Genomic DNA, 22,247 nt, shown 5'->3' on the forward strand with positions numbered 1-22,247 from the left:
TATAGTTGCTTTACAATGCTGCATTAGCTTCTACTGCACAGCAAAATGAATCAGCCATACCTATACATATCTCCCCTCCCTTTTGGGTTTCCCTCCCACTTAGGACACCACAGTGCATTATGCAGAGTTCCTTTCCTTTCTGACATGCCTCCTCTCCCCTCCACCGTGGTGAGGATGGCAGCGAGGCTCACTGCGAGTGGCCCAAGGAAGTCTCTTTGGTGGCTCCTTTTCCCCCTGAGCCCCCATCCTGCACGTGCCTACACCCCACCATCGGCTCTCAGACTGCACAATCCCGCAGTCTGGTCTCAGCCCCCAGACACCTCCTCCCCGGGCCAACACCAGCCCTAAAGTCTCCTCACACCACACACCCCTACCTTCCTTATCAGCGTCCCCCCAACCCAGCGTCCCCTCCAGCCTCCCTAGGCGAGCAGTGCGGGGTGGCCGCCCACTCCTGAGGCCGGCACCCGGCTCGGCGGGCGGCGGTGCCTGCGGGCGGGGCGCGTGCCTCCGGCTCCTATAAAAAGGGCGCCACTCGGCGCTCACGGCCACAGCTGCTGCGTCCGCCGCCCGACAGCACCGCCGCCTGCCCCAGCCATGGGTCGACAGAAGGAGCTGGTGTCCCGCTGCGGGGAGATGCTCCACATCCGCTACCAGCTGCTTCGCCAGGCGCTGGCTGAGTGCCTGGGGACCCTCATCCTCGTGGTGAGTGGAGGGAGAAGTCTCTCTCCAGCCCCACACTTCCCAGTCCCTCTGTTCACTGGAGGGTCTGTGTTTTTTAAGACAGCCTTGACCCCTCTCCCAGCTCTGATCCCTCGCGCCCAACTTGACCCCTTCGGGAGCACCCTTCGCCCATAGCGCTAAGCCCCTCAGTGACTGACGGTTCTGACTCTTGCCAGAATGACAGCTGTTATGCCCCAGTGACAGCTCTGATCCTTTACCCTCTCACCAGTGACCCAGCCCACAGGCTGGGGACAGCAGTCACCTCTGCAGTCTGGGACCTCCAGCCCTTTCTGGCTTCCACAGCTCCCCAGGTTCCTAGAGTCCCAGCCCTGGGAGGCAGTGGCAAATGGGCCCCTCTGGGGTTATTTGGGTGGCCTGGCCCCTAATGAATAATTAAGCCTTAGAAAGTCCAAAAGTTGCTCTGCCATAAGGACAGTTTGCCACAGGTGGGGGCAGAGGGCGGAGGCTACACACAGCAAAGAGCAAGCGGGAAGGAGGGAGGATCCTGAAGATAGGAGGCGGTGGAACGCAGCTGTGCCCCAGGCACAAAGCACGTGGTGTCACTAAAATTCCTCCCCTAGTGCCGAGCAACTCCGAGACAGATGCTGTCAGCTTCCGTGCAGAAGCACTCTGACTTACTCCCCGGGGCCGGAGTTACTGTACAGGTTCTCTGAGGGCGATGCTTCCTTGCCTGGGTTACTCCCCAGTCCCAGTTATGCCCTGGTTATGCCAGTTTGGGTCTGGGTTGTTCCTGGGTGACTCTGCACTTCTTGGGTCTGACAGACACACCAGTTATGGGCTCCATTTCCTGTCCCAGTTTCTCTCAGATTTTCGGCCACTCTTGTGGTTACACCTGTTTCCCTCTGGGTTACGTCTGGGTTCATTTGCTCCGTTGCAGGGGATGGGGTACTCCGTGTCCCATCCGTGTCCCACTTCCAACCCTAGGTAACATAGACCAGCCGGCCCCCTGTGGACTAGCAAGATTAACTGGGGGCAAGTAGGGCTGGATGGCCCACCCCAAATGGGTGGTGGTGGTGGAGCAGATTCTATAGGGAGAGGAAAGCTGGACTCACCTCTGGCTTCCAGGAACAGGAAGGGGGGAAGCCAGGTGGGGCACTTTATCCATACCCCCTCCCCAGACTAGTAGACCTCCCAGTCATCTGCCTCTCTTCTCCTCCAGTGCCAAGTGCCAAGAAGGGAATAGGGGCAGATGCTTGTTGTCCTCCTGCCCTGGAGGCTTGTGTCCCCCCGTCCCTGTCTGATTTTTAGTCCAGCCCCCTGTTTGAGAGCAACCAGGACAGAGCAAATTGTCTTCCCTTCACAGAAGGGCCTCCCTATCTCCTCCCTAGTCTCAGTTTGCCTTCCCCCAAAGGAGCAGTCAGGCCTCCCACTGAGCCCCAGGATCATTTGGCTTCTCCCTGACCACAGAAGGAGGGTGTTATGTCTGTGAAGGCTTTCAGGCTCAGGTGGCTAAGAGGCATTTTGTGTCAGTGTGCGAAGAGGAGAGGCCAGGCCCGGGAGACGCCCAAGTGGTCGGTGAGGGCTTACCTGCATACCTCTGTGGGTTGGGGACCGAAAGCCTGCAGTGGCAGTAGCAAGGCTGGCTTTTGGGTGAGGGAAGCCCCTTTCTCTGAGGCTCCTAGTAAGGTGAGGAGAGGGAGTGGGAGCCTGGAGGAAGAGGAAGATGAGTCTCAAGGTGGTGGAACTGGCTCTGACAGCTTCTCCCTCCAAGGCCTCCTGGGATGGAGCCAGGTTTGGGCCTCAGGCAGGCAAGGAGCTGAGGCCAGGGCCAGCCAAGCCGGGCAGGGTGCCCCAGACCCTCACGTGCCTCTTCCAACACACATACATACTTACACTCTCTGACTTTTGCTCTCACCTGCCTGCACACCTTTGCCCTGCATCACTGCTGCTGGCTTCCCCACTATCTCTTGGTCCTCGTGAAGGATGATCATCAAAATGCTTAACCACCCAGTACAGCAGGACACTGACCCTTTAGAAGGGACAAGGGCCCTTAGCACAGGTTTTGGAAATTTTCTGCTGGATAGGCATAAAGACTTTAGTTATGGAGAGGTGGGAAAGGAGACCTGGGGCAGGGCTGGAGCAGCTTCGGGGGACACTTTGGGGGCTCAGGGCAATGGCTCTTTACAGAGGAGCTAGTACAGAAACATTTTTACATTTGAACAAGGGGAACCCACAAATAGCACATTCTGTACTTGCAGGACATCAGGGATTTTAGTCCTCTTGAATCCGCTCCCCACCCCCAATTTCCGGCAGAGAGCTTAGAACCAATCTCCCCACTTCCACTGCTCTGGGGGTCCTGGACTATGGCTAGTGAGACTAGACAGATCGCTGTCTTTAGGACCTCCAAATCTGAGTGGGGAACCTGGACCTCTGAGGGCAGGGAGGTCAGGGCGAGTGGAGAGAGGAGGCTCTGGGTCAGGAACAGGTCAAGGAGGCTGAAGATCCTGAGAGGGAGAGCAGGGCGAGGCAGGCGCTCTGACACCCCCGATTCAGGAGAAGTGGACTCAAACGAACTTCTGGCTTCCTCCCTTTCTTTGTGCCCTCTCCCCCTCAGCTCTTCTTTGGGGCAGAGAGGGAGGCAATTGCAGGTGGGGGATGAGTGTGAGAGCCTTCCCACCCCTATGGGCCAGACCTGAAGGGCTGGGGGAGGAACTGCTCAGGTGAGAGTGTCCCCTTCCACCCACTCTTACTGAGAGTCAAGAAAAATCAGTGGAGATGGTTCAGCCATCTTCTGGGCTCGAAGTTGCAAACTTTGCTTCCAGTCCCTTCCATAGGACCCTGTTATTAGTAAAGTTGGGACATTGGGGCTAAGAGGGCATGTCTGCTTCTTCTGCGGGGTATAATTGCAGCAGGAGGAGGAGGGGCTCGATTCCAGGAAAGGGCTTCCCGCCCTCCCGTCCTCCCCATGAAGGCAGGGGGAGGTTGTTGCCTTCATCCCTGCCCTCTGGAGTGAGACTCACTTGTCCTCACCCTCCCTGCTTTGTTCTGTTTCCTGACACAGCTGTTTGGCTGTGGCTCTGTGGCCCAGGTCGTGCTCAGCCGGGGCACCCACGGTGGTTTCCTCACCATCAACCTGGCCTTTGGCTTCGCCGTCACCCTAGGCATCCTTATCGCTGGCCAGGTCTCTGGTAAGGCCTTACCCCACCCTCAGCCATCACCCCTCCATAGCATTCCCACAAGGTGTCCCGCTGGAGAATAGGGTGGGAGTGGAGGTCGCCTCAGAACAGGGCATAGCCAGGGCTTAGCTTTGGGTCCTTGGAAGAGAAGAGTGGTGAAGGAACTTGATACTTGGAAATTTCGAGTCTCACCTTGGAATCAGAGATTAGTCGAGTTGGTCTGTTACACAGTCCAACACACCATTCTGTACAAGAAACCCTTCTCTGCATCCCTGCTCACCAGGGCCAGAGAGGGAGAGTATGGGGCAGGGGAATCCTGGCCTCCCCACTGTGGCAGGCGGGGGCTAATAGGTTCCATCTCCCCTCTGCCCAGGGGCCCACCTGAACCCCGCCGTGACCTTTGCTATGTGCTTCCTGGCGCGTGAGCCCTGGATCAAGCTGCTCGTCTACACCCTGGCTCAGACTCTGGGAGCCTTCCTGGGTGCCGGGATCGTTTTTGGGCTGTATTATGGTGAGCCTTCCCACCCTGCCTTCCTCCACTACCCCCTCCCTCTGCTTGGGACCTGCTGGCACCAGGCCTTTCGATGACAGATGGCTGGGGCCTGCCCAGGCCCCGGGCTTATGACTCATTCATGCACAGGCCCCAGGTGGGGGTCATGAGGGGAAAGAAATGAGTCGGGCAACAATGGAGTCAGGCCCTCCACTCCTCCACCTTCTCACCCCTGACTCCAGGGTAATAAAGCAGCAATTACACTCACCTGTGATCCCTGGGAGGGTGGGCCCAGCCTGAGAGGGGAGATGGGGCTCAGGCGTCTGCACTCACCCACTTGGTATCTAATCTGTGACCAGATGCAATCTGGGCCTTCGCCAACAACCAGCTTATAGTTTCGGGCCCCAATGGCACAGCCGGCATCTTTGCCACCTACCCCTCTGGACATTTGGACATGGTCAATGGCTTCTTCGACCAGGTACGGGCTGGGGGTGAGTGAGGGGAACTCGGGGAGGAGGACCAGGCTGCCTTGGGTTGCTCATGGGCTGGCTGGGGGACAGGACTCCTCATCTAGAGCAGATTCCTAGGAATCTGCAAATTTAACCAGCAAAAGTCTTAGCACCACTGCTCTGGAGAGCAGGGCACGGGAGATGCCAAGACTCTGAGAGTGGAGGGAAGCTGGATGGTGGAAGGAGGGGCCAGAAGGTGGATGGGGGCTCTTCTCACCCTGTTCTCCCCACTTCCCAGTTCATTGGCACAGCCTCCCTCATCGTGTGTGTGCTGGCCATTGTGGACCCCTACAATAACCCTGTCCCGCGTGGCCTGGAGGCCTTCACTGTGGGCCTGGTGGTCCTGGTCATCGGCACCTCCATGGGCTTCAACTCTGGCTACGCCGTCAACCCCGCCCGGGACTTCGGCCCTCGCCTTTTCACAGCCATTGCCGGCTGGGGCACGGAAGTCTTCACGTGAGTGCAGTCCCCGCCAGCGTGCGCCAGCCCGTCTCCCCTCTGCCCTGCCCCATGCGTCCCTGACCACATCTGTCTGCCCCCAGGACCGGCCGCCACTGGTGGTGGGTGCCCATCGTCTCCCCACTCCTGGGTTCCATTGCGGGTGTCCTCGTGTATCAGCTCATGATCGGCTGCCACCTGGAACCGCCTCCACCCTCCACCGATGAGGAGAACGTGAAGCTGTCCCACGTGAAGCACAAGGGGCAGATGTGAATGGGCAGGGGGCCTCCCCCCCACCCCCTCTCATGAGCATCCTTTGACTGTGCAGGGGCTGCTTCCTAGAAGCCCTCTTCACGACCCCCCTCCCAGGCTAAGAAGCTCCTTGTCTACCACCACCCCTCTAGACAGCCCCCTTCAGGATTTTCCATCCCGAAGGAAATAGGACCCAATAGGACCGCTGGCCAGTGTCTGTAAGCTGGTGGCACAGGGAGTAGGGCCAATCTAGTCCTTTGTCTCCCAAAGAGAGAGAATGGGCAGCAGATATGTGCATGTGCGTGTGTGTGGTTTTCCAGATATTCAGGGCAAAGGACCAAGTGGAGAGGATTCTATCTGTGGGCGTGCGGGGGAGGCCCGGAGGGAGGGAGGGTGTTGTGTCTATCTATGAGTGAGGAAAGCACCAGGGGTCTGCATGTTTCAGGGGCTCCGTGTGGAGGAGGGTCCAGGTGCATGTGTTTCTTAGTATGTGTGTGTCTGCTGTTTTTTCTACATAGGGGGCTTCTATAGGCTTTGGGGGAGGTAGGGTGGGAATATGAGTAGGGCTAGGAGGAGGGGACCACAGCCCAGATGAGGAGCTCTGGCTCTTCATACATAAGTAGGAGCAGAGTGATGTGTTTCTGTCACAGTGGAGGCGTTAGGGGGGCGGGGTGAAGTCCAGGTCATAAGTTTCACGTTTGCTCTTTAAAAAAAGAAAAAAAAAAGTGTGTGTGTATATATATATATGTGTGTGTGTGTGTGTGTGTGTGTGTGTGTGTGTGTGTGTGTGTGTATATATATAAGATGCTACAGTTTTAGGGATGGGGGTTGGGAGACTCTAAATAGGCTTTTCATTCCTTTTTTTTTTCTTCACTCCTTTAATCCTCAACTCATGTACTCTTTTGCCTTTTATAAAAAAAATAATAAAATATATGCCAATTGTGTAAATATCTCTCTGCTCACTCTGCTGTTTTTCTGGCACCAGCTAAAGAGCTTCGGTGAGTTTGGCCACAGATAGCCAAGGCACCCTGAGGGTAGTACTCAAACCTGCCCTAGGGGCAGGGGTCAGTCACACAGGTCAGAGAGCTCCTTCAGCTCAGCTTGAACTCGGCGTCCCACACTTTCCCCCAAGTTTCCAACTTCCTGGGACCCCCCAGTACAATGAATCACATCTTCCCAACCCCTGCACCCACCTACTACCCCAGGAAGGCAGGCTGAAGCCTGGCCTAGGGAAGAACTTTCTCCCAGGCAGAGCTGCCCAAAGCAGAGGACTGCTACCCAAGAAATAGTGAGCTCCCTGTTGCTGGAAGAGACCAATCAGACCGGGAACCTGTTATTGCCTTCTACACTTCGCAGCTGTTTGGGCTCTATCACCTTCAACTAGACCTTGGCCACAGCCCCCTGAGCAGCCTCTCTGACTCCAGTTTGCCCCAGTCAGTCCACAAAGCAACCAGAGGGATCTTTCTGAAAACACCTGCTGAAAGTGGGCCTCTTTCTACGGCTCTCCCCGCTACCCAGAGACAATTCAAATCCCTCTATCCTTCAGTCAGGCCCTCCAGGACCTGGCCCTGGTACCTACACCTCCCCTCACAATGCTCCATCCACCCCAGACTACTTTGTGTGCTCCCGTGCCTTCCTACCTCACTGCCCACTCACTAAAATCCTCCTGATCTGCTCCATCACCCCCTCCAGGAAGTCACCCCTGCCTTACCCATTCTTTCACCATCTCTACAGTCAGTTGTCTGAACCCAGAGACCACAGCTGCATTCACTCATGCCTCCTGTGCTTCAGTTCTTCAGTTCTTTAGTCTGAGGCACCCCTGTGTCCTGTAAGGCTGGGTTCTGGGATTGGACTGACTCTGGTGTCCTGACTGAAGCCTGGGAAGCTCTGCTGGGAGATCACGTGCCCCTTCCCATCTCCTGCTCCTTCCTTACCGAATCCTCCTCAAATTTCACTGGGAATAAAAAGGGAAGGTGGCCCCAACCCAAGCTCTCCTGCAGAGTTAACCACGTTGGGATGCCTGGGTCTGGAGGAGAACTGTGGTTTTTAGAGGATAAGCCAACTCTTGCTCCCCAGCCACTTCACAGATGAGGAGACCATGGCCCAGAGGGGGTGGGTCGCACAGCCTGGACTCTGGGCAGTTGGGGCTGGGGGAAGGCAGTTGCATCTCAGGTCTCCACCCACTTGTCCCCAGCTCCCAAGAGGCGTGTCTGGAATGTTGAAGGGACCTGAGCCAGAGGGAGTGTCCTCTTCTCAGGCCCTGGGGGGAGAAAGGGCAAACCATGGGAGGAGAATGTGTGCTTCAGAGTTTCACTGCAGCCACACCTGTCCCGCTTTGGGTACCCTCACTCTGCTATCTTCCCCAGCATGCCCCATGACCTTTGTCTTCTCTTATTCTCAACTCCTGCAGTTGACCCTGACCAGGGGGTGGTGGGAGGGCTTCTGGCCCAGTGGTGAACAAAGAGTCAGACCTGGATTTCAAGCCCAGCTTGGCCTCCCTCTAGCTGTGTGATACTGGGGTGGTCATTTTCTTTCCCTGAACCTCAGTTTCCTCATCCGTGAATTGGGAGACATTGAGAGGAGGAGGTAATGGAAGATAATAGTCAATAAATGTCAAAAAATGATTTTTTTCTGCAGAACAGGGGAGGGGGGATGGTGGTGGTGGAGAGATCTGAAGGCTGTTTTTTAAAGGTCACTGAATTTAATATCCTCTTCCGCCTCAGATTCCTTCCACGAATCTGAAGTTCCTGAGAGGGGGGAGGAAGAACGGGGTGATGGCTTGCCGTGCCCTAACTTGAGGAGGGTTTTGGGAGGAATAGAAGGGAGACACAAGAGGGGGCCACCACGGGTGTAGACAGCAGAGGAGCATGCAGCCTAGGGAACACGTTGGTTGGAAGGTCAGACCGAGTGAGCAAGAGGAAGGCCTGGCTGCCCAGTGACAGAAGCCAAGTAGCAGCATGACCCCTGGGGGCAGGAGCGAAGCTTCCCACCTCCCCTACTCCCTTCTAAGATATGCCTCCTACCAGCAGTTCTGTCTGATAGCAAGTTCTAGAAAGAAACCTCTTCATCTCCTTCAGGAAAGTAGCTTAATCCGTTTGCCAGGGTGGACTTGAGAGAGAATCAAGATCCCACGTCTCATCTCTGTCCCTTCTTCCTGAGCTAGTCCTCTCCACAGCCATCTTTGGAGGAGCTCATGGTTCCTTAAAGCTCTGACTTGCTTGCATTGAAATCCACCTCCCTGAAACCTGAGCTTGGTTTCCGTTTCCTTGTGTGCCTGCTTGTGTGTGCGCACATGCAGCTGTGCACCTCTCGGTGCTGCTGGGTGTAGCTATCTTTCTCTCAGTCTGTCTGGTATGGCTCTGGGTCTGTGCCCCTGGCTGACCATGTCTCTGTCTCTTTCTGTGTCTCTGTCCCTGCCTGACTCTTTGTGTCTGGGTCTTTCTATGTGTACTTCTAAGAGAACATGTCATTTACCTAAGTACCTAAGAGAGTCTGAGTGACCAGTCCCGCTTATCTTACCCCAGGGCATACCTCCTCCTTAATTCCTAGTAATGAGCTCCCTCCTTCTCGCTGACTCTTTCCCCTTGATTTTGTTTGTCTAAAAGCCTGGGTGTGGTCCCCCCAGGCTTGGGGGAAGTGTGGGTGGGGTAGAATTGGGTGGGGTGGGGACGGGAGAGGAGGGACTACTCCACCCTGAACAGAGACCCCTGAGGCCAGAGACACCCTTGGTCCCCCACAGGAGGGTCTGTGAAGGTACTGGCCTCCTCATTGGGAGGAGGTGGGGACACTGAGGTGTGCACCTGGGAACGCTGGCAGTGCAAAGGAAGGAGAAAGTCAGGTGGGGAGCCTCCTTCACCTGCAACTTTACCGAATTCATCAATTCATTCATCAATGAATTTGGTAAAGTTGCAGGATATAAAATTAATATACAGAAATCTGTTGCATTTCTATAGACTAACAATGAACTAACAGAAAGAGAAACTAAGGGAACAATCCTATTTACCATCACATCAAAAAGAATAAGATACCTGGGAAAAGCATACCTAAGGAGGGAAAAGACCTGTACTTGGAAAATTATAAGACACTGATGAAAGAAATTGGAGATAGCACAAACAGATAGAGAGATATACTATGTTCTCGTGGACTGGAAGAATTAATATTGTTAAAATGACTATACTACCTGAGGCCATCTACAGATTCAATGCAATCCTTATCAAAATACCAAGGATATTTTTCACAGAACTAGAACAAATAATCTTAAAATGTGTATGGCCCCTAAGTAGCCAAAACAATCTTGAGAAAGAAGAACAGAGCTGGAGGAATCATGTCCCACCTGACTTTCAGACCATACTACAAAGCTACAGTAATCAAAACACTATGGTGGGCTTCCCTGGTGGCGCAGTGGTTGAGAGTCCACCTGCCGATGCAGGGGACACGGGTTCGTGCCCCGGTCCAGGAAGATCCCACATGCTGCAGAGTGGCTGAGCCCATGAGCCATGGCCGCTGAGCCTGCGTGTCTGGAGCCTGTGCTCCGCAACGGGAGAGGCCACAACAGTGAGAGGCCCGCGTACCGCAAAGCAAAACAAAACAAAACAAAAAAAACCCCACTATGGTATTGGCACAAAAACAGACACATAGATCGATGGAACAGAATAGAGAGCCCAGAAATAAACTCATGCACTTTTTGTCAATTAATCTATGACAAAGGAGGCAAGAATATACAATGGAGAAAAGACAGTCTCTTCAATAAGTGGTGCTGGGAAAACTGGACAACTACATGTAAACTAATGAAATTAGAACACTCTCTAACACTATATACAAAAATAAACTAAAAATGGATTAAAGACCTAAATGTAAGACCAGAGACCATGGGCTTCCCTGGTGGTGCAGTGGTTAAGAATCCACCTGCCAGTGCAGGGGACACGGGTTCAAGCCCTGGTCTGGGAAGATCCCACATGCCGTGGAGCAGCTAAGCCCGCGACCCACAACTACTGAGCTCACATGCCACAACTACTGAAGCCCACGCACCTAGAGCCCATGCTCCGCAATAAGAAAAGCCACTGCAATGAGAAGCCTGTGCACCGCAATGAAGAGTAGCCCCCGCTCGCTGCAACTAGAGAAAGCCCAGCAACAAAGCAACGAAGCAACGAAGACCCAACACAGCCAAAAAAAAAAAGTCCAGAGACAGTAAAACTCCTAGAGGAAAACAGGCAGAACACTCTTTGACATAAATAGTAGCAATATTTTTTTTTGGATCAGTCTCCTAAAGCAAAGGAAATAAGACAAAAATGAGCAAATGGGACCTAATTAAACTTAAAAGCTTTTGCACAGCAAAGGAAACCACTGACAAAACGAAAAGACACCTACTGAATGGGAGAAAATATTTGCAAATGATATGACTGATAAGGAGTTAATACCCAACATATATAAACAGCTCATAAAACTCAACATCAGGGCCTCCCTGGTGGCGCAGTGGTTGAGAGTCCGCCTGCCGATGCAGGGGATGCGGGTTCGTGCCCCGGTCTGGGGGGATCCCATGTGCCGCGGAGCGGCTGGGCCCGTGAGCCATGGCCGCTGAGCCTGCGCGTCCGGAGCCTGTGCTCCGCAACGGGAGAGGCCACAGCAGTGAGAGGCCCGCATACCGCAAAAAGAAAAAAAAAAAAAAAAAAAAAAACTCAACATCAAAAAAATAAACAACCTGATTAAAAAATGGGCAGAAGACTTGGATAGACATTTCTCCAAAGAGAACATGCAGATGGCCAAGCAGCACGTGAAAAGATGCTCAACATCACTAATCATCAGGGAAATGCAAATCAAAACCACAATGAGCTATCACCTCATACCTGTCAGAATGGCTATCATCAAAAATAACACAAGTAACAAACATTGGTGAGGATGTGGAGAAAATGGAACCCTTGCGACTGGTGGTCCAGTGGCTAAGACTCCAAGCTCCCAATTCAGGGGGCGGGCCGGGTTCAATCCCTGGTCAGGGAACTATGTCCCACGTGCATGCCGCAACTAAGAGTTCGCACGCTGCAACTAAATATCCCGCATGCTGCAACTGAGACCCAGCACAGCCTAAATAAATAAATAAATAAATATGTTTTTTCCAAAAAGGAAGGGAACCCTCATACATTGTTGGTGGGAATATAAATTGGTGCAGCCACTGTGGAAACAGTATGGAGGTTTCTCAAAAAACTAAAAATAGAACTATTATATGACCCAGAAATACCACTCCTTGATATATATCTGAAAAAACCAAAAACACTAATTCTAAAAGATACATGCACTCCAATGTTCATAGTAGCATTGTTTACAATTGATATGGAAAAAGATATGGAAACAACCTAAATGTCCATCAACAGATGAATGGATTAAGATGTGGTATATATATTATCCATTCATCTGTTAATCTTAATTCATTCATCTGCTGAATAATATTCCATTATATACATATAATGGAATACTACTTATACTATACATATACTACATATATGTATATATATATAAATATATATACAATGGAATACTATTCAGCCATAAAAAAGAATGAAAATTTGTCCTTTGCAACAAAATGGATAGACTTGGAGGGTATTTATGCTAAGTGAAATAAGTCAGACAGAGAAAAATACTGTATGATATCACTTTTTGTGTGTGTGCATGTGTGATGTGACTGTAGCAGTCTTATATCTGAAACTCAAGGAGGAAACAACTGTGTTCCAAAACACCTAAATAAGCAGGTCCAAAAAATGAAGGCATTTTTTTTAACTGCCACATTCACTCCGAAGCCCATTCATCTCCTTCAGCATCCCAAAGATTAAGCACATGTTCTGCTTAGCTATATAGTAAAGTGGCAAAAACGTTGCACCACTGACATCACAGGACAGTTGCCTATAAAACTAGACTTCTGACGCTGGGGCCCAGCTTCACTTTCTCTTAAGCTGGGAGGGCAGTTGTCTGAGCAACCTCTAGATCCTGCTTGTACTGTGCTGCCAATGCTGAGTCCATGACCACCTCTGGTGGGGCGGGAGCAGGCATGGCGATGAACTCCAAGTGAGGGTCTCCTATCCGTTTTCTAGCAAGCCAGAAGAAGGGCTTTTCAAAGTTGTAGTTACTTTTGGCAGAAATGTCATAGTACTGAAGATTCTTCTTTCGGTGGAAGACAATTGACTGTGCCTTAACTTTCTATCCTTAATACCCACTTTGTTGCCACACAACACGATGAGGATGTTCTCACACACTTGTACCAGATCTCTATGCCAGTTAGGCATGTTCTTGTAAGTAACTCTCAATGTTACATCAAACATTGTAATGGCACACTGAGCTTGGATATAATAGCCATCTCTCAGTCCACCAAATTTCTCCTGATCAGCTGTATCCCATACATTGAACTTAATAGGTCCTCTGTTGGTATGGAACACAAGGCAATGGACCTCAACACCCAAGGTAGCTACATACTTCTCAAATTCACCAGATGACGTTTCACAAATGTAGTTTTTCCAGTACCACCATCACCAGCCAATACAAGTTTGAACTGAACTTCGGGTTCTCCTTGGGCAGCCATCGTGATGTTACTTCTAGAAGCGTCTCCACGCCTGTCTGACTGAGGGCTGGAAAGATGGCAGAAGCCTGTATGATATCATTTATATGTGGAATCTAAAAAATCTAACAAACTAGTGAATATAACAAAAAAGAAACTGACTCACAGATACAGAGAACAAACTGGTGGTTACCAGATGGGAGATGGAAGGTGGGGGAGAGGTAATATAGGGGTAGGGGATTAAGAGGTACAAACTACTACATATAAAATAAGCTACAACGATATACTGTACAAACAAGGGAGGGACTTCCCTGGTGGTCCAGTGGTTAAGACTTCACGCTCCCAGTGCAGGGGGCACAGGTTTGATCCCTGGTCGGGGAACTAAGATCCCACCTGCTGCACGGTGTGGCAAAAAAAAAAAAAAACCACACACACACACAAAAAAAGCACAGGGAATATAGCCAATATTTTATAGTAACTATAAATGGAGTATAACCTTTAAAAATTGTGAATTACTATACTGTACACCTGTAACATATAATGTACATCAACTATACTTCAATTAAAAAAATAAAATAAAAACTAAACTAAACTATAAAAATATTTTTAAATCAGAAGGAGGCACTGGGGCCCTCAAGGGGTTCACCTTGGAACACTGAGTAGAATGTCTGAGTCCTAAGCAGGCAGAGGAGTGGGTGTGTCCGCCCAGCAGCTGGGGGTGGCTCCCTCAGGCACTCAGTGTCTCCACACCTGGGGCCTTGGCCTTTGGTGCCAGGCTTATTTGCGGTCAGAAGGAGGATGGCAGTGGGAACAGAGACTCTGCCTGGTCTGGGCACTATGGCTCTCCTAGAGAGGCACCCACCTTGCATAAAGGTGAAACTGAGGCCCAGAGTCTCACTCAGGGTCACAGAGCAGTGCAGCAAAGCCTGGACTAGAACTCAGCTTACTGTCCCCAACCTGGTTGCCCTGAACCCCTTTCCCAGGCAGCACTTTGCAACATCTCAGGGAGCAGGGCTCCTGGGCCAGATCACCTGCGTTCCAAACAAGCCCTTCCCAGACATGGGCCCTTGGGCATGTGGTCTCATTTCCTCCAGATCCAATCTCCTCCTGCTCTGTGCCCAGGGAGGTTGACACTTGTGGGCTGCGTCACCTGGGCCCTCTTGCTCTCTGGCTTCCAGGTGGGTTTGGTAAGTGCGAGGCACAGCTAGGAAATCAGAAGGCAGGGCGGGTGTGAGGGGGTCGGGAAGAAAGTCTGGGTATTCACACCTTTTCCAGGACTTTCACTGCATCCAGTAACACTGCTCTCTCCTCTTACCTCCTCTGGCTGAGGAGGGAATGGCTGCCCACTGTTAGTTCTTGGGCCATCCCTTGACCCCGCCCCGCCTCTGTAAATAGTCCCTTCCTAAACTCTCTTCAGTGAAGCCCTCTGACAATATACTGTTCCTGCTGGATTCCTGACAGGTTTCACTTCTCTACTCTTTAGTTTCTTCATCTGTAAATGGGGATAATAGATAGTTCTACTTACCTCAAGAAGTTGCACAAGGTGAGCATTGAATGAGTTAACACATGTATGGAACAACGCCAGATGTAGCAGTAAGTGCTGTAGAATATAGAATAATAATAATACTATTACTGTCGTGCTTCTTTCCTTGTGAGCTCCCAGTGTACGGTGAGGAGAGAAAGTGTGAAGCCAGGCTTGGAGAGAGATACCTGACTGTCCAAGGCCATCCCCTCCAGCTCCAGGCTGCTTGGTGCTTCCATGGGACCTTTGTCAGCCTGGTTGTTTAGCCTCAATCCCTGCAACTCAAGTGGAACCAACTTTCCCTAGGAAGACTGGAGTCAGGGGAGATGAAACCAGAGCCCCTTTCCCATCCTGGCTCTTCTCCAGAAAACTCAGGTTCCTGAGAAACGGAGAGGTAGGCACCCCACCATTTTGTGGGGCTCTGGGGATCTGGTAGAGGTTGAGAATGGTTGCAGTGATGCATTAGGGGTTTAGAGGGAGAGGGTTGATCCCAGGGTGGCTGAAGACAGAAGCAAAAATCCCAATCTGTGTTTCCAAACTTTGCTTCTTTGCTACTCAGGAAATCCTTCCTCAGGGCTCACTGCCATCCTGCTTCAGCTCCCAGGACAATTACCATGACACCGGGGGTCTTTTCCAGCTCTCACCAATGCACCGGGAGTTCCAGTAGCTTTGGGAGGAGGAAGAGGGTCTGTGTGCCCCTACCCAATCCTGCATATGACCGAAGGACAGGAGGTCTGGGGGTCACTAATGGGGGGTCTTATGGACAGCTGAAGTTGCCAGTGGGGTGAGGTTACGAAGAGGCTGAAAACTGACTAATAATCTGACACCTCCCTGGACTGCCTTGGTCATACCTTCAAGTCAGATGTGATGTGGTGTGGAGAAGGGGTGGGTGTTACTCTTCTCTGTCTCCAGAACTCTCTGGGGATAAAGGCTTAAACCAGATGCAGTCATCTCAACCAGCTTCTCTGATCCTTGCTCTGGGAAGTCTTCTTGGCCCACTCCCAGGAACCTCTAGCCCCTGTCTCTTCTCTGGAAGCCCCTTGAGGAGTGATGGACTTTTGCCAGGCTTCCTCACTGTGCTCAGAGCCAAGGAGGCCTGACTGGGTGAGGGAAGGGAGGACTCTGGGAATCCTGATAACCATCTGGACATGGTCCATCGGCTCATCTCCATGGAGACACCCCACCCCCACCCCATAGCCAAGGAAGTAACTGGAATGTCCTGCCTCCCACCCTCATCCTTTGCCTCTCTGCTCAGGGTCACTGCCAGGGCCTGGCAGGAAACAGATGAGATGGGGGGAGTAGGGAGGGGACTGGCTTAAGCGAGGAGACAGGCTGCAGGCTCTGGTCTGAGGGAGCTCCTTCCTAGGAGAGGTAGCCTTTAGCTACCCAGGGAAGTCAGCTCCCCAGTTCCAAGTCAGGGGTAGGGAAGGGAAACTGATCCCGGCCTGTGAACAAAGTCTCCCCTTTATTGGACTAAAGGTTTATAGCTTGAGCCACCTTTGGCCCTAAGAGGTGCAGGTGTGCCCACATACTTGTGAGGGTGTGTCTGCTGTAACTGGTGAAGGACTGGAGGGGTTGTGCATTTTTTCTTAGTTCCCCAACCAAGGATTGAACCGGCGCCTTCAGCAGTGAAAGCTCGGAGTCCTAACCACTGGACCGCCAGGGAATTCTGGGGGCTGGGGTTGTGTGTGCCTATTCACACAAGTGCATTTACACGCTCACTCACTCACTCACCAACACACCCAGGCACACTCACTTCACATTCAACCCACCTATATTCATACATGCAAACTCATACTCTGACAGTGACTCACACTCACCCACACTCTGGTGCTCAAACACACTTGGGTACATTCTTGTACACCCAGTACTTCCACATTCAAACTCTGACGCACACCTCCCCTCCATGGCCTCACACACACATACTCTTACAGCCATGCACGCTTAAGTACACATCAACACACTCACTCACAGTTGAATACACACTTACCCAGCTCGAAGGCACTCCTCCTTGCAGGTCGCCAGAAGCCACGCATCTGTGCAATGAGTCTGATGTGTGTGTGTGGGTGAGTGCAGAGACAGGAGGTAAAGAGGTGAGTATCACAGGGGTCAGGATGTGGGCTTGGAAAGCCTTTAGGTGTTGAGGTCACAACCCAGATTTTCAGGGCAAGGGGTCAGGAAGCAGGAGGTTTAGAGAATGTGAATGAGAGTCCCAGTGCCTGGGCAGGGCACATAGTAACTGTTGACAAATACTTGCTGAATAAGAGAACAGCAGGATTGACTACAACTCCCCGTTTCCAGTTGGTAGAGCTGCCTGTCTGTGTCACAGAAGTTTAGAATCCTAGGCAACCAAGGAGTCAGGGCCATCTCACCCTCTGAAGTCAACGGCTCTACATCCTCACTGCCATCTCCCAGAGCAGGAGGCTGAGTCTCAGGTGCAGGTGACTTCAGAAATAGAGAACAGACTTCTGGTTTCCAAGGGGGAGGGAGGTAGGGAGGGGATGGAGTGGGAGTTTGGGATTAGCAGATGCAAACTAGTGTATATAGGATGGATAAACAACAAGATCCTACTGTACAGCACAGGGAACCATATTCAGTATCTTATAATAAACCATAATGGAAAAGAATTTTTAAAAAACCTTGTATTCCCCAGCCTTCAGAACTATGAGAAATAAATGTTTATTGTTTAAGCCAATAAATAAATAAATAAATAAATAAGTACAGGTGACTTACATGAAGCTACTAGGTCAGTCAGTACCAGTCCAGACCTAGGTCTCAGGCTCAGGGGAAGCTTCTAAGTCCAGTGACACTTGAGTGAAGACAGAAGCCACAGCAGGCTTAGCTGCTTGGGGATGAACAGAAAGTGACTAAGCTCTGGCCTGTCCCAGGGATTTGGGCCCTAGCCAGGAAAGATGGGGACCTGTTGGGGTCCCTTAAGGTATACAGGATCAAGAAGACCAGCAGAAACTCTGCAGAAAAGCTCCTGGAAATGTCTCATATATAAAGTAGTACCTCTGGTCTTTCTGCCAGAGGGCTTGGGTTTAATTCATTTGTTTCCTTACTATTTCATCAAATATTTATTGAGGATCTTTTTCATGCCAGGTTGTGGTAGATACCAGGATTACTATAATGAGCAAGATATATACAAGATCATATAGGATGCATCTGGGTGCACAAAAGAGGAAATCTGACTCGATCTGATTTGGGCAGCAGTGGTCATTCATTGGCTCAGAAAACTGAAAAATCAGAGGAAAACTTCAGGTGAGGCTTGATCCAGCACTCATTTCCATTCTGTTTTTCCTCTCCTCCTTCTATAAGGCATCAGCCTCACCCTAAACCTGGATTCTCTTATGGATCCAAGATACCTGGCTCCAGGTTGCATGCTTCTTGTTAATGTCCAGCAGGGAAGAGGGAGCATCATTGTCACCACAGTTCCAGAAAATACCCAGAGGCACACTCTGATTGGACCAGCTTGGTTTCATGCCCAGCCCTGTGTCACAAGCATGGCCCAATTAATTGGATTAGCTTAAGTCACATGTTCCATCTCTGGCCCCAAGAGAGATGTCAGCTGCACCCGAACAAAATGGATTACCAAATGGAAATGAGGACTGTTAGGAAAAGGGAAACCAGAGCCTACCAAATAGCTCCTGTCTTCATGTAACTTAAAGATGAATTAGTGGAGGAGACTACAAATACAATCAAACAGGTGAAATTGGGAATTGGGACATTTTACCAGAATGAAACATTTCTACAGGACTGGATACATAATTTGTGGGGCTTAGTGTAAAATGAAAATGCCCCTTATTCAAAAATTATTTAGAATTTCAAGGCAGCAACAGTATTAAATCAAGTGTAGGGCCCTTTTAAGGCCCAGGTCACCTGTCCATAAAGCCAGCCCTGTACCTCTTTATTGAGACCTGAAGAAGGAGAAGGAATCAGCCAGATGGGGTACTCCAGGTAGCAGTAACGGTTTGTGCAAAAGCCTGGTGGCAGGAGATCAGGTTCCCTGGAAAAGTTGGAGGGAATTCAGTTGCGGCTGGAGCTTAGAGTACTAGATGAGACTGGAAAGTGGGTGTGGCCATGTCGGGTAGGATACCGGTCATGGAGCATCTGGGAAACTGAAGCTTCCTAAGTCTCTTGCCTAGTGGCCCCGTGAGCCCATCCATCACCAAGCTAACGGGCAGGGAGGAGCCAGCTGGGGGCCAGACCCTGCCTTGGAAGGAGATCAGATGCCACAGTGAACAGATCAGGGAAGTAAGTGGAGTATGATGAGAGGCCTGGGTGTCAAGAGCACCAGGCTGCTCCGAGACCCAAAGCAAGTTCCAGCACAGAAGTTCTATGATTCTCTTCTGGGGTTCCTAACAGTCTGAGATCCAGATGATGGAAGGAAGGAAGGAAAGAAGGAAAGGAGGGAGGGGGGAGAGAAAGAAAAAGAAAGAGAAAGAAATTCCCTTTTTATATCAGGTCTTACGTTAGTAACAAACTGCTGAAGGCTTGGGGAGATGGAGGGAGTTTACTTTGCACAAACCCAACACATTCAAGTTGAGTATCAGGCACTCCTGTTCTTGGAAATCACGTTGGTGGTGATTTCTCACTGGCCTTTTATCCTACTTAGCATCCTAGCCTCTGGCCTCATCACAGGTTTTTTTTCTCTTCTTACTTTCCCTCCTCACTTTCTCCCTCTGGATGGCTCACTACACTCTAAACTTTTTTGGTAAAGTATTCAGCTGAGCAAAAGGGTCGCTAGCACAGGTCCTGAGATTTCCTTTAATGGGACCCACTCTCCTCAGGTTTTAAAAAGCAGTCTGCCCTCCTCCATTACAAGGGAATAGAACTCTCTCCCCATGGTGACTGCCATTTACCTGTCTGTCCCCGAGACTGAGCTTCATGGAGACAGGGAAACACAGGTCTGATTGTAAAAGCTAGCGCCTCATATGATGCAAGGGGTTCAGTAAATATTTGCTAAATGAATGAATGGGATTATTCAGATCTCCCCTCGAAGCCCACGTTTTTTCTCTCTCCTTCCAGGGAATAGTTATGACAAAGCATTAGAAGAATCACCTGTGGAAGAAGCTGGTGGAATAGACAAATCCCCGGCTAGGACAGCTGTGGAAGCTGTATTCTCCAAGGAGAGGGAGTTTAGGGGTTCTTGGTGGACCTCAGATTGGGGTGGATGTGTGCCCAGGACAGAGGAGGCAGAGGCAACACTAAGGTTTCTTGATGGGCCTGGACGTAGCCAAGAAAGGGACCCAGCCAGCCCCTCTGGCTGTGTCTGCACCCAGAGATCTTTTTTTTCTTTCTTTCTTTTTTTTTTTTTTTGCCGTACGCGGGCCTCTCACTGTTGTGGCCTCTCCCGTTGCGGAGCACAGGCTCCGGACGCGCAGGCTCAGCGGCCATGGCTCACGGGCCCAGCCGCTCTGCGGCATGTGGGATCTTCCCGGACTGGGGCACAAACCCGTGTCCCCTGCATCGGCAGGCAGACTCCCAAGCACTGCGCCACCAGGGAAGCCCCAGAGATCTTATCTGGGGGCAGCTGATGGATGGTCCTGAGTCATGGGACCTGCAGCCTAGAAAACAGTTCTGATGTTGAAACAGGCCCAGGGGAGGGGGCAGGGTGGGTCTCTACAGCACAGACATCTTCACCTCCCACATTTCGTGTCAACCCCGGGTCACCTTTATTGTCATCACTCATCTCCCATCCTGTCACTCATTTGCCACCCTCATCAGCATCCCTGCGTCACAACCACTGCCGCTTTCTTAACCATGCTGTCACTCGACCCAGTTCCCATCACTGTGTTACCGTCTCCAGATTGCCACCATCCCTGACCCAGCCCCATGCCCAAGGCTGTTGCTATCTGAACCCACACTGTCTTCTTTATTAAAGGCCTTTACCCAACCCTGCCACTGGCTAGTTCCATTCTCGTCTCCCTGTCACTTTCACTGTTACCACCTGTGCCTGTCATCCTCGTCATCCTAGTCACTACAGCCCTTACCACCTGTCCCAGTCTCTATCACCTCTAAGTCCTCTGGACCGTCACCACCTTTCCCCGGTTAGTTCACCAGCACTGCCCATCTCCACCACCCCCATCGCTGTCATCAACATCTTCCTGTCTCCAGCCCCTCACCTAGGTCTCGAAATGGGCTTTCCCCTCTGGGGTAGACATTCTCAGCATGGGCCCACCTCTGAGCCTTTGCTCCTGCCTTTCCAGCCTCTGGCCTCCTCTGGGTTTCCGTATCTGGAATTGCCAAGCTCTTTACCTTTGCTCTCTGCTCTGGCCAGGGGTGCTTCATTTCTCCATGTTGTCTGGACCCTGGGGCCATGCACTTATTCCCAGAGTATTGAAAGAATACTAGGTAGAGGCCTTACCAGGAAGCCCTGAATCTTCTCTGCCTATACCTGTGACATCTGGCAGTTCTTCCACCCAGGCGAGACCTAAAATTTCCAGTTATTAAATTGACTATTGGGAATTCCCTGGCGGTCCAATGTTTAGGACTTTGTGCTTTCACTGCCACGGGCCCGGGTTCAATCCCTGGTTGGGAACTAAGATCCCGCAAGCCCCGTGGCATAGCCAATAAATAAATAAATAGACTATTAGTTCCCTTTTTAAAATTCCTTGATGTTCCCTCCCTCAGACTATTACCTAACCCCCTGTGATACACTCTCATAGCCCCCCAGTACCTTGACACCTAACACTTGTGATCAGCTACTTATTCATATAATCATGTGTTTAGGATCGTCTTGCCCACCAGATGGGACACTCTGGGAGGATGGTAGCTGTGTTCATCTTGGTCACTGTCAGGTCCCCAGAGCCTAGCACAGTGCCTGGCTTCTGGTAGGGACTCAGTGAATGTCTGTTGAGCACTTAACAGTGCCAGGCACTGTGCTAAGTACTATACTCATATTAACTTGTTCATTCCCTGTTGTATTTTGGTGTCCCTTTTCATTTTATTTACTTTTGAGCATCTCAAGAGCTTTTTAGCTGACTTGGCACAAGCACTTCTGACAAAGTTCAAGCAGAGAAGCACATTTCCAGTTACTCATCAGAAGGTGAGGACACTTAGAGAAAGCCAGTTACTCACAGAACAAGGAAAAGCACTGCTGTGATTAAGGCAAAGAAAATGGCGGCTTTATAATGTCACCTCTTGATTTCATCTTTCCACTCTGCAAGGGAGGTGGAAGAAGCCAGGGGCTGATGGGAAGGGGGAAGGGCTAACACAGGAAGAGCACTTCTTCTGATCTCTGGAAAGCAATAATTAGATCCTTTCCTCACACCATAAAACTGGTGGTTTTGAGAGGTAAATAATACATAAAGGGTTAAAATGAACCTGGATTTTTTGGTATTATTTGTCCCCATTATTTCACTTTTGGGAATTTATCCTTGGGAAAATAATTGGAGATGTAGACAAAGGCTTTGCCCAGATCTTCATTGCAAGGTTATTTATGCCATTAAAACATTGAAATACAAATTTATATTTACCAATGAAAAAAATGAAATAGAAAAATTTTAAAAGCTGGCAACAAACTGAATACCCAATGATAGAGGATAGAGTAAATAAAGTACGGTTTACCTCTTTGTTATTAAAATCATGGTTCTGAAGACTTGATAATTATTCTATAATCATGGCATTAGGTGAAAAG

At 50.6% G+C, this 22,247-nt stretch overlaps 1 protein-coding gene and 1 pseudogene across 2 annotated transcripts; one reads left to right on the top strand and one right to left on the bottom strand.

Annotated features, from left to right (window-relative positions):
* The first annotated feature begins 594 nt into the window (after nucleotides 1-594).
* AQP3 (aquaporin 3 (Gill blood group)) lies at nucleotides 595-5,567 on the top strand. 2 transcript variants are annotated; one of them, XM_060101184.1, is made up of 6 exons: nucleotides 595-702; nucleotides 3,743-3,869; nucleotides 4,231-4,368; nucleotides 4,707-4,825; nucleotides 5,095-5,312; nucleotides 5,399-5,567. In XM_060101184.1, exons 1-6 carry the CDS (start codon nucleotides 595-597, stop codon nucleotides 5,565-5,567), a joined length of 879 nt encoding a protein of 292 aa, XP_059957167.1. The 2 variants fall into 2 exon arrangements, with proteins under 2 accessions (XP_059957167.1, XP_059957168.1); XM_060101185.1 differs by lacking the exon at nucleotides 5,095-5,312 and having other exon boundaries at nucleotides 5,399-5,521.
* Nucleotides 5,568-12,482: 6,915 nt separating this feature from the next.
* Nucleotides 12,483-13,110, bottom strand: LOC132491627 (GTP-binding nuclear protein Ran-like; annotated as a pseudogene).
* Nucleotides 13,111-22,247: the final 9,137 nt, after the last annotated feature.

The sequence above is a fragment of the Mesoplodon densirostris genome, chromosome 6, assembly GCF_025265405.1.
Source record: "Mesoplodon densirostris isolate mMesDen1 chromosome 6, mMesDen1 primary haplotype, whole genome shotgun sequence".
Taxonomy (NCBI): Eukaryota; Metazoa; Chordata; class Mammalia; order Artiodactyla; family Ziphiidae; genus Mesoplodon; species Mesoplodon densirostris.

Bases quoted from the DNA above. Each gene is read 5' to 3' on its own strand.
- AQP3 (XM_060101184.1), top strand. From the start codon at position 595: ATGGGTCGACAGAAGGAGCTGGTGTCCCGCTGCGGGGAGATGCTCCAC. The intron at 703-3,742 runs GTGAGTGGAGGG...TTCCTGACACAG, and splicing joins TGGGGACCCTCATCCTCGTG to CTGTTTGGCTGTGGCTCTGT. The intron at 4,826-5,094 runs GTACGGGCTGGG...CCCACTTCCCAG, and splicing joins TCAATGGCTTCTTCGACCAG to TTCATTGGCACAGCCTCCCT.